Source organism: Miscanthus floridulus, chromosome 3 (genome assembly GCF_019320115.1).
Source record: "Miscanthus floridulus cultivar M001 chromosome 3, ASM1932011v1, whole genome shotgun sequence".
Taxonomy (NCBI): Eukaryota; Viridiplantae; Streptophyta; class Magnoliopsida; order Poales; family Poaceae; genus Miscanthus; species Miscanthus floridulus.
The window spans coordinates 6,835,248-6,847,572 of NC_089582.1; the positions used below are offsets into that span (position 1 = coordinate 6,835,248).

The 12,325-nt window shown below is 43.8% G+C and overlaps 2 protein-coding genes across 2 annotated transcripts; both read right to left on the bottom strand.

The window, feature by feature from the left end:
* Positions 1 to 62: 62 nt before the first annotated feature.
* LOC136543053 (uncharacterized) lies at positions 63 to 6,802 on the bottom strand. The gene is made up of 6 exons (XM_066535620.1): positions 6,587 to 6,802; positions 6,309 to 6,527; positions 5,711 to 5,879; positions 3,802 to 5,081; positions 1,963 to 2,482; positions 63 to 118 (listed from the first exon to the last, which is right to left on the bottom strand). The coding sequence occupies exons 1-6, from the start codon at positions 6,800 to 6,802 to the stop codon at positions 63 to 65; spliced, it is 2,460 nt and encodes an 819-aa protein (XP_066391717.1).
* A 574-nt stretch (positions 6,803 to 7,376) lies between these two features.
* Positions 7,377 to 11,826, bottom strand: LOC136543054 (uncharacterized). The gene is made up of 5 exons (XM_066535621.1): positions 11,575 to 11,826; positions 11,014 to 11,115; positions 8,517 to 8,750; positions 7,921 to 8,476; positions 7,377 to 7,432 (listed from the first exon to the last, which is right to left on the bottom strand). Exons 1-5 carry the CDS (start codon positions 11,824 to 11,826, stop codon positions 7,377 to 7,379), a joined length of 1,200 nt encoding a protein of 399 aa, XP_066391718.1.
* Positions 11,827 to 12,325: the final 499 nt, after the last annotated feature.

The following is a 12,325-nucleotide window of genomic DNA, read 5'->3' on the forward strand; positions in this document are numbered from 1 at the left end:
AGAAATATAGGGCTGAAGTCTCCAAATGCTGCCCAGCAAGGGTCAGCTGGTCCCGTAGATCATCACGCTGCTGCAGTCTTGCCCACTGCCGTAGCCAATGGGTTCCCCTGAAGAGCACCTGCAAAAAAAGTTTGTGGTCTGCATTTGTCAAAAACCACTTCATTTTTTTTAACCAAATTGTCCAACATAAAGCCGCTGCTGCCGTTAATAACAATGAGTTAGAAATAACACCACCCATCTTAGACCAAGTAATAAATAAATCGTCTATGTTGAGAGGAGGTGCTATTCCAAAAAATAAGTATACAACGCGCCACAGAAATTTGGCATAAGCACATTCAAAAAAAAGGTGGTGAATAGTCTCTGTAGAGTGACAAAAGCAACAACTTTTGTCCCCATTCCAATTACGTCTTGCAAGATTATCTTTGGTTAGGATTACACATCTTTTTAGGTACCACAAGAATATCTTTATTCTTATAGGAATCTTGATCTGCCATAAATCTTGTGACACTCTGACCCCATTGTTAATTAACTTGGCATACATAGATTTAACCGAGAAAGTACCTGATGAATGTAAAGCCCAAACAAATATGTCTCTTTCCTCCAGTAAGTTCACATCTTGTATAGAAGCAACAATTCTAAGCCAGTCCCTTAAATTACTACTCACTAAATTGCGGCGAAAGGAAATGTTAAGTCGAACTGAAGCAAGTACTGTTGCCACTGAATCTTGTTTTCTTCTCACGATATTGAACAACTCAGGAAATCTATCTTTTAGTGGCTGGTCACCCAACCAAGCATCAATCCAAAAACGAGTTTGTGATCCGTCTTTCACTCTGAATGAACCCAAACCCATGAAAGTATCTTTAACATTCATCAAGCCTTTCCAGAAATGAGAGTCAGTTGGCTTTTTAGTTCAACTCCCTAGAGTCTTATCTTTTATGTATTTATTCCTCAATAATTCTTGCCACATGCCATTCTCATTTAGCAATTTGAAAAGCCATTTACTTAACAAACATCTGTTGTGTAAGTCCAAATTTTGAATACCTAAGCCACCTTGGATTTTTGGTTGGCACAAAATTTCCTATTTAGCCAACCTATATTTGCGCTTCTGTTGGTCATTTTGCCAGTAGAATCTCGATCTTAAACAGTCAATCTTTTCCAAAACTCCTTTTGGGAGTTCAAAAAATGACATCATAAACATCGGTAAGCTAGAGAGCACCGAATTTATTAAAACCAAGCGACCTCCTACCGAAAGCAACTTGCCTTTCCAACCACTAAGCTTCTTCTCAATTCTGTTTTCGATTGTCTGCCAATCTTTATTACTCAACTTCCTAGTATGCATAGGTAAACCAAGGTAACGGAAAGGAAACTTACCCACCCCACATCCAAACAGCTGCGAGTAAAACACCTTATAATCCTTTACCTTACCAAAGCAAAAGATCTCACTCTTGTGAAAGTTAATTTTAAGCCCTGAGAGTTGCTCAAAAGTACTTAAAATTAGCTTCATGTTTCTAGCTCTTTCAACATCATGGCTCATAAATATTACTGTGTCGTCCGCATATTGGAGGATGGACAAGCCATCTTGGACAAGGTGAGGTACAACCCCTTCTACCTGACCTGCTTCCTTCGCTCTAGCAATCAGTATAGCCAGCATATCTACCACTATATTAAATAGTATTGGAGATATTGGGTCACCTTGCCTTAAACCTTTTTTCGTTTGGAAGTATGAACCAAGTTGATCGTTCACCTTAATATTTACATTTCCTCCTTGTGTGAACTGCTTCACCCAAGAGCACCATTTTTGTGAGAAACCTTTCATCCTTAAAGTTTGTTGTAGAAAGCTCCATTTTACTTTATCATATGCCTTTTCAAAGTCTATCTTGAACATTATCCCATCATGTTTTTTTGAGTGAAGTTCATGTATTGTCTCATGAATTATTACTGCGCCTTCCATAATGTTTCTACCTGGAAGGAATGCTGTTTGTGCTGGTCTAATAATCTTCTGGGCAACAGTAGATAATCTATTAGTTGCAACTTTGGTAAAGATTTTGAAAGAAACATTCAACAAACATATTGGTCTGTATTGTTGAATCACTTTCGCATCTTTCTTTTTTGGTAGCAAAATTATCGTTCCAAAGTTGAGACTATTGAAAGGCAAGGTTCCCTCATGGAATTCCATAAACATAGCCATCAGATCATCTTTTAATAAGTCCCAGAAGACCTGATAAAATTCTGGTGGAAAACCATCTGGGCTTGGTGCCTTATTATGTTCCATTTGGAACACTGTTGTCCTTACTTCTGATTCCGAGAAGACATCTGTCAAGTGCTCATTTTCCAGTTCAAAGACTTGTGGAATGTCATGAACATAGTGTTCATCTAACTGAATAAAAGAAATCTCCGGAGGACCAAAAAGACTCTTGTAATAATTGGTAATATGCTGCTTCAACTGAGCATCACCATCTATTACAGTGTGACCATCCTCCAACTGGAAAATATGAGTTTTCCGATGTCTTCCATTAGCCAACAAATGGTAATATTTTGTGTTAGCATCACCCTCTAGTAGGTGCTTAACCTTTGCCCTTTGGTACCATTTGAGTTCCTCTTCTCGAAGTATTTCAGCGAGCCTTTCATTTGACACGTGTTTTAAGTTTAGTTCCGACTCATCAAGCAAAGAGTTCTCTGTCTTTTTATCTAGCTCATTGAGTTTGTTTAACAAGGTCTTCTTTTCTTTCCTGTAGGCACCACTCACATTTTTTGCCCATCCTCTGAGGTATTGGCAAAGCTTTCTGATTTTCGCTTGCCACCTCTCTAGGGGGCTACCCTCGACGAGCACACTATGCCACACATCTCTCACCATGTCACAAAATCCATCCCTGAGCAACCAACCCAATTCGAACTTAAACTATGGCTGGTAAGCTGGAGATGGGCTATTTGTGCTATAAAACAGTGGAGTATGATCAAAAATCTCTCTGTTCAATGCTCGGACACTAGAAATAGGGTATTTGGACTCGAAATCCGTACAGACAAGAATTCTATCTAATTTCTCGAAGGTCTGATTTTGTAAATTATTCGCCCAAGTAAACTTCCTGCCTGCCATTTCTAATTCTCTAAGGTTTAAAGTATCTATTACAGCATTAAACAGAAAAGGCCATCTATCATTGTAGTTGTCATTGTTTTTCTCATCCGGTTTACGAATAATGTTAAAATCACCACCTATAATAATAGGTAATGTTTCTTTTGAACATACTCGGACTAATTCGGATAAGAAATGTGATTTAAGATCCGCTTGAGCTGGGCCATACACTGAGATTAAATTGAACTTAAAATCATCCTCCTTGTGTCTCAACTTAAACCTAATTAAAAAGTCCCCCTCTTCTATTTGTCCAATGTCAAAGGTTAAGAGATTTACCCCTAGAATCATGCCACCGGACCGACCCCTTGGAGCCATGCAATGCCAAAGAAAATCTCTGCCAGCGCAGATATTATTCAAAGTGGACTGCTAAAAATTGGCTCTGCCGGTTTCCGATACAGCTATGAAGTCTAGGTTCTTCTCTTTTGTTAAATCGGAAAGAAATTTATATTTTTTTGTGTCAGCAAAACCATTGCTATTCTAGAAAATTCCTTTCATTGCGATTCTTTTTTTAGTTTTTTCTTATTATTATTTTTGGACCTAGACTTCTTGAGATGTGATATGGGGGTTTGTAGACACAGCGGGTCACAGCCGCCATCACCTAAGTCTTCAGAGATTTCAGCACAGATGTGATTTAAAGCATATAAGTCTAGTTCTTCATCTACTGAACAAACAGTTGAAGCATCCCCTACCAAAGAACTGTTATCTACTTTTAACAAGTTACTCTCAGAGATTCTGGTTGATTCTATGTCTCTAAGATGTCGCAAAGAGAATGTAACTTCATGTTCATTAGCCCCAAGTGATATACCTAGTGTGCTAGTAGAAGCTAGTAAAGAAGAATCATCAAAAACATCAAAAGAAAGTGGTTGTTCTTTACCTTTGATAGAAGAAGAATCCATGTTCCTACGCGCCTTTAACTTTGTTGCCTTCTCCAACGAGTCTCGCTCTGAAGTAGACGCGTTTCTTTTACTAGCTCTCACTGGCGACACTACTCCACCACTCAGTGCTTTAGTCTTATTCAAAGTGCCAGAGTCAATCTTGGATTGCAACATGCTAGCTTTCCACATTGCAGATCCATCTGGAGTCATCCCAGTCTGGGTAAGTAGCACCACAGGCTTAACTACATCACTTTTCCTGATAGAGTTGGAACCTTCGCCTTCCTTATCAACATGATGGGGTACCTCTGCAGTACTCATAAAACCCTCCTGGGTCCCAGCGGCAACAAGATCTTCCTGCTCAGTAAGAACAACAGTGGTAGCCTTACTCTTATGCTGTCCACTCGGTGCAACTGAGGCATCAGGATGCTTTTCAGATGTTTGACCAGCTGGCGGGTCTTCCATCTTTTTACCATCATGATCCATGTTCTCTGGCCCTTTTTCCTCTGGTGCTTTGTCCTCGTCCATGGTAGAGTCCATGTCAATGACTTGTGGGTCACCATCAGACATATCCTTCTCCACTCTGAATTGTAGCTCATAGACAAAGTCCCTAATGACTACATCCACAAGATCTGGGATGAGATGGGGATCCAGCACGGCTACTTTCATTCTAGCTCTGCCATACTTCTTTGTAAATTTAGTATCAACTGCTCTAGAGACACCTAGAATGGAGCCAATTGTCCAAATGATAGGGAACTCTCGCAGTTCCTTTGGTAATCCCCGAAACTGTACCCAAACCTTATCAATCTCATATTTGAAGACATCATTTTTAGCCCCTTTCTCAAAACTAATCTTTCCTTTCACTATTTTGGTGTCCATCAGACCCCAGTTCACCATGTGATTAAGCACTTCAGCAGAAGGGAAATTAGTGGTAAAGGCATCATTGCCTTTCTCCTCAATCACCCAACTGTTTTCAGGTAGTAGTTTGTCGAGTTCTACTGCCAATTGATCTACAGTAAGAGAACCCTCCAGAACACGTACCACAGCTGATTTATCATCTGAAACTACTTTTGGATTTTCTGCAACAGGTATAAAATAGAATCCTAGACCTTGAACAACATACCCACATGGTAAAGCAGTAGATTGGAGATTCTTCAAATTTGGGCAAACTTTTTTAACATGATCCCCATAGCAAATCTCACAGCTAAGAACTGTTGTACAAACTGAAATTGTATGCCCTTTAGTATGGCAGCGATAACAGTAGGGTTTACCCTTGCTCTTTTGATTCCCTTTTTGGGATGACTCTAGTGCATCACACTTGATCATTGCATTGTTGGAATTTGGTGGGGCAGTGGCCGGATTGAGATCAGCTGATGCTGGTGCCATCATAGTCGAAGATGATGCCCCCATGGTTGGATTGGAGGCAGCGCCTAGCGCCGCCTGCAGGTTTGTTCCATTGCCTTGCACTGTAGCCGTGCCATGCCCATGCACAGGTGCCTGGCCATGCATGCCTTGTCCCTATACTGTTGCTTGGCTCCTTGGATGCGCCTGACCATGACCAGTGGTAATGGTCTGGCCGCTCGCTTGGGGCTATGAGTGATGGTTGGGAAGAGGCATGGGAGGCGGCACGCCATGATTGGTACCAGACGGCATCGACTGATGGTTTCGGCCAGCGTAGCCTCGGCCCCTACCATCATTGTTGTAGTGCCAGCCGCCTCCTCGCCCAGCTCCCTGATACCCTCCATTGAAGCCTCCATAAGCATGTCCACCGTGAGTACCATGGGCACCGTGACCACCATGGCCACCGTGACCACCATGGCCACGACCTCTCCCACGCAGCGGGAATCGACCACGTCCTCCACCTCTCCATCCGTAACCTGGATTGAAACCAGGATCAAAGCCCGGATTGAACCTTCCTCCGCCCCGTCCGCCGAAACCCTCCTAAGCCGCCATAGGCTTTCCTTCCCGAACAACGTCGGCAAAAGATTTTTTTCGTTGGCTGTGTCACAGGATACGGCTTAGGGATGCACCTCGCGGTATGCTTTGGCGGCTGCCTCTGTGGTTTCCTAGTTGCAGTTCTCGCAAACAGGCTACACAAGCCCGTCGTGGGCCGAAAAAATTTTCCAGGCCCAATGGAAATTAGATTAGGACTCTCACGCAGCTCGTGCCTTTCCCCCGTGATGCACGCGGACGTAACTACGACCGGAAGCTCAGCGGGGTTCAAGGGAGGAAAGATCGGATCAAGATTCCACGGATTTGAATTTTCAAATTTTTTCGAAACAGGATCAGCACCTGCCGACCCTGACCTCGCCGGCGTTCTTGCCTGACGAGACGTCGAGGGCGACCTGCCGCTCACAGATCCTGAACTCGCCGGCGTTTTTGTCGACCGGTACTGGTAAGTCGCTTTGGCAAAAAAGTCTCCCAGGGTTCTTGGTGGAGATACCCGAGGGGAGGGCAAAGGCCCATGCCATGGCGTGCCAACCAGTTTTCTGTGAACCATTGACGAGATCACTGACCTTGAAAGCCTGCGATCACTGGATGAAGGAATGTTACCTGATGCCAAGGCTCGTTCTGCTCTTGCTACCTGATCCACCGTGAAACCTGCCTCGAGAGCATCCTTGACGAATTCAGATGTTGAAGGCACGCTCACCTCGTGCACTGGATCTTCATCGTCGGAGTCGTCGGTGTCCTCCGGCTGCGCCCAGAATCTTGACGCAATCACCTGCGCTGGTGAAGAAGGATCAACACCGCCTTGTACGCCATGAACGGGCTTTGGACGCAGGGTCGCGTCCACGGCCATCGCTATCTCGCGCGACATAGCCTCGCGACCCTTGTTGCGCCGGCACACAAACTAAATTGTGTCACATGGTCTTCAACTGCATTGTGGTTTTAAGATTCACACATGAATTAGCTGTCTCTCTGTCTTTGGATTTCTACCAGCTTGGCCTGGCCACACAAGAAAAAATATTGAAACAATGAATTAAAAGTTCCTAGTTGTCCAATCATTCAGAAGCAACTAGATGTTGAAGCACAATAAATAAATTCATGTAGGAACGACACGGAACATATGAAGTTGCAATGATCTGATTTCTTAATGCTCATTTTCTCGAGACTACATCTTTTAGCAAGGAGTGGGAAGTGCATTTCAGGATTTCATCACAAACAGGAATGCTGGAGCACATATAGCGACAGATCAAGTCAGACAATGTAGGGATCAACAGCTAACATACAAGCTCGATAGAACCAACGATAAAGATAAAATGTTCAAGGGAGACTACTACTTGAAAAACAGAAAACCACCTTAAGCTTACAATTACTACTGCTACTACCCGGTTTTCCCTTGCTCGAAAACCTCACAGAGCACCTTAAGCTTTTCATGCACTTGAGCCACCAGCACTTGGTCCTTCACCTGTACCATATGCTTCCAGTGCTACTGAAATTTACAAATTTTGAGAACATCAACTGATTGAGGACTCAAATTTACCCTAGATGAACACTTATCGCTCGCCAACTAAACGACACTACTTCATTATTCAGATCAACAACAGTTAGCATCAACACTTGCACAAACACAATAAGATAACTGCATCCCTGAGTTTAGCACTGATATCGTCATCGATTGACAGATGAGGGCTATGGATGAACATGATTAGAGCTACATAGAAGGTATCTAAAGCGTAGAAGCTCACCCAAGTAACTACTTTAAAATTATCACTCCAGCTACAGATATACCTTCTTAGCTCATCATAGATCAATAAATTCATAGGCATATCTGATTAGTTTCAAAGATTGACCATAATAAAAATATTGAAGTATGATCAAGCCAGTTAGATATAAGATTGCACCTTCATAAGTACAATATTGTTGAGCCTATTGCACCCTGAACATTGTAAAATCAAAAACTATGTATGGCTGTACCTGTAGTGTAGAAGCTCATGTACGGAACAATGGTGTTGATTTTGCCCTCGCATACCTTCTTCCCTTTATAGTTCTTCAGATCAGCTGCGTAGACCACATTGCCCGCTCTCATGAAAATGGTACCAAGATCATCCGTGGAGCCAACCACATTAAGTGGTGAGGTGAAGTCAGCGGCATCAACAGGGAGCAGCATCTTAAGCTCAATGACTCTGCTTTGTTCCCATCTAGCATTTACTTCATCAGCATCCTTCCTCGACCAGATGTAGAGTTTGGACTCGTGTTGAGTGGCGAGCCCCAGTCCACCATCCTCCGTTGTTGCGAGCAGAATCTGCCGACGAAGGGGCACTGAAGATGGTAGTTGAATCCACGACATTTGGCGCAATTGCATGTTGTACTTGAGAGCTGCCCTTTCCTTCATGATGCCAAAGTAGAGCGCATTCCCCACAACCACACTCCTCATCCCAGGATCGACGAATCCTCGGAGGTAACCAGGTCCCTGACCGCGGGTTGGCTCACTCCAGGCAGCAGTATCAGATGAGTAGGTGCAGAATAAGATCTCCGCTACACGGCCCCGCTACACCAGCGGGCCCCAAAACAGAGCGCACAACAACTACGATGAAAGGTCCGTGGTGGCAATCAAGGTGGTTGCAGCCGGCAGTGCCGGCGGAGAAACAGAGAACCGCTGTGGTCCAGGTCAACGACAAGGTGCACTGCAGCGGAAACCGCGGAGAGGGCACCTTCCGCTCCTCGCCTGTGATGGGGTCCCAAACGAAGAGGGTCCCGCCTTCCCCAAGGAGGAGGACACGGCCGTTTTTTATTTGAGGGCTCCTCTACTTTTGAGGGCCTTGTTTTTCTAGGCTGTACTCCAGCAATGGTTCTAAAAACAGGGTTCTCGAATTCATTCTACTAGGGAATGACACGTGGGACCCTTTTATCATCCTCTTATCTTCTTCCTCATTGACTAACTTGGCCATGTCTCGACAACTAGTCGGGGAAGCTAGAGAGAAGAAGCTCGCTAAAGCACAAGAAGATGTCTTGCCATTGGGAGAGCGGACGAGCACGAGCCTCACCGGAACAGAGGTAGAGCAGAGCTGCTCATCGGGAAGATGTCTCGTCAGATCTGGATGAGAGGCACGCCGCTGGGGAAGGGAGCCGCCAAGGAGGACGGTGGTGGCCATGCTAGGGAGGGGTCTCGCCGGGGAGAGAACTCGTCGTGGAGATAACCGATCGAGGAAGTGATGGTGAGGAGGGAGATCCGAGGGAAGGGGCACGCTGCCAGGGGAAGGGAGCTGCCGAGGAGGATGGTGGAGGTGTAGGAGGAGGGGGCATGCCGGGGGAGCCATGTTGGCAAAGGGCCTTGCCGGAGACGGAGGAGGAGGCGGTGTGGGGTCAGATGCAGAAATACCAACATGTTTGCGCGTGCATGCGAGGAGTTGAATGACCGCAACAAAAATTTGAGGGGCTCCAGCAAACACCCCCACCGCCCACCCATAGAAATGAGAGGCGGGAGGGGGATTTGAGAGCCCTCTCAAATTTGAGGTCCCTATTAGGGACCCTATTGAAGCTTTTTTTTTTTGGGCTCTCAAATGTAGTTTTGAGGACTCAAATAGGGGAACTGCTAGAGTTGCTCTTAGCTCCTCCATCAGTGCTAGCGGCGGCGGTGGCACCATGCTTGGGTTGTTGTTGGTGGCGTTGTGAGGGTTTGGTTGGAGTGGAGAGAGGAGACATGAGACGAGAGGACTGAACTAAATGGTTTGCCGATCTAATTCAGCTGCTTCGGCCCAAGGCCCAACCAGACTGAGAAGTGGGGCCTGTAAGACAGACGGATCAAAACACTTTCATTTCTATGCGGGAAGAAATCGTTTTGGCTCCTGCATTTAGCGTGCGCTCTTGTATTTAGCACTAGAAGATAGAGTAATAATGGCTTGTTTAGCCTTGAAAGTTGAAAACCTCATTATTTGGCATCCATTGCACGTTTTTTTTTAATTTTCTGGGCCAAATAGGGTATCACTTTATCTTCTGGCTAGTGTTAAATAAGCAATTTTTGTGATGCATGTTGTCTTTCAGGCAAGGGAATAAGGTAGTAGGTTAATTTTGATGCGATGTCACGATCTACGTACCGTCTGCCAAAGCACTTTGCAACGCGAGGTATTGAGTATTGACAGCGTTACAGCGACCATACATGATCTTGTAGAACCAAGTGAAACACGAGAGGATTGACTTCTTTATTTAGGAAACGAAGGCGCCTGATTTTCCGAGGCATGCAAAAACTTGTTGGTTGCATGAGCAACTGTTATATCTGCTCGACTGCTCCCACTACCACCAGCGCGGCGGCAGGAACCACCGGCAGCAGCACAAGTGCAAGCAGCCGCCGAACCATCGCTCGCTCAGGCGGCTCAGATTCTCTGACTTAGGCCTCGTTCGGCTGACACCAAAAAAAAAAAATCACTGTGCATGACTGAAAACACTGTAGTTGCTGAATTTTTTTGAAAGAAAAATATTGATTCGGATGAAAAAAAGAAGCGGATCAAGCCAGATTTTGAGTCAGCCGAACAAGCCCTGAAGCTAAGTCACAGCTGCCTTACCCCATGCCTGATGCCCTCCATTTCTCATCCAATGGTTGATGAAAGAACCAATTTTTTCATCCCAAATAGCACAGGCCAGCTGCAGTTCTAGCCCAAATACAGCCCAAGCCCAACTTGGAATTATACGACAGACAACTACAGGAATACTAAGTATAAGTACTTCCATAGCAGAATTAAATAAGCATTTACTAAGTATTTTCAATAGTTTACATGGTCCAAATAACCAAAATAAACTCTCCTAAAAAGCACCACTACATCATATACTGTATACATATATGTATAATTAGCCATAGAATTGTTATGGCTAAAAACAAAATAATCTTCGCCAAGAGCCATCTGTTAGCCCATAAGAACAAAATATCCTTCCATGTGATAGCAACCTAAAGATCTTGATAAGACATATAGTCAATTCCGCTACGACCATGCAAAGACAAAGGAAAAAGTTAAATTGGGAAGAATTAATAGTTAATTCTATATATTTAAAAAATTACAGTACTATCGAAACTACCATTATCAAATCTGTGAAGCTAGTGAAGACCAAGGTATTATGGTCGTTATGAGCATTATCCATGGATTCTTGAGTTTGTTCACCACCACCATTCTCTTCATGCTGCATAAAGCATCCAAACTTGTTTGTTAGCTAGTAGTGATAAATAGTTACAATATATTGATATTGCAAGGGTTTTCAGCAACATACATTAGATTCGTTTGGTACTTTCTTTTTGAACTTTCGAGTCTTGTCGAGCCAACTTCTTTGCCGCTTTGAATTTTTTAGTTGGATCTTTTTTTTTTTAAGTGTGCAGCACTAAACATATCTTTATCTTGTTGAACATTAGGCTGGACATTGTATGAATCAGACAAAATACTTGTAGACACACATATTTTCTCCTTTAGTTGATTACTAAGACAATCAAGTGCATTATCTACCAATACGGAACACTCTGTTGAGCTTGCAGCTTGATATGTCAAGTTCAGAAATTTATGAGACATAAACTTGTAGCGGAGCATAGCATCCAGTTTTGGATTTTCAATGATGCTCCTTCCTTTGTTGTCCTGTACAGTTCCATACCTTGCTTCCCTTGTCCAACGCTTCAGAATGTAATGATGGGCAATAATTTATATTCATCAAGTCAAGAACTTTCAAAGCATGGCCACACAAAACACTAGTCCTTGTAAATTGCTCACAGTTGCATGAAGCTGTTTGCTCCAGAGGATCACCAACAACTATGCGCTCTTGTTCAGAACTTAAATCACCATTAGACCTCACAATCGAAACAACATACGTGTTATTTTCATCCAATGCTCTTGTGCATGCTGCCATGGATCTCTCATATTCAGCTTGGAATGCTTTAAATATTTGAGGGGTATAAAGTTTGCTTGCTTGCACTAGCATAGGCGTCATCATTCTTATTCTAGGTAGCTTTTTCCTAGCTTCAAATTCTTCATCTAGTTCTTTGTTTCTTTTTCCTTGCTGTAAGAAAAATGGACTTTAGGCCTATTTACTTTTGGATTTTGGTGTTTGATGACCAACACAACCAAATTGGACTAATGAATTTACAAGTGTTTGTTTTGTAGCTCAATAGGGTGCAAGACGTGACTTGGACGAATGCGACGTGATGATCCGATGATCAACACCATAAGAAAGACCAAGAGAAGACCCAAGATATCAAGCAAAGTCTAAGCATAAAGATAGGAACCAAGCCGTACGCAAGACCACGAAAAAACGAGCTCACAAAGGTGATCGGACGCTGGACCGGACGCTGGAGGAAAGCGACCGGACGCTCCGATCAGAGGCTCAGCAACAGCAGCAGTGACCGAAC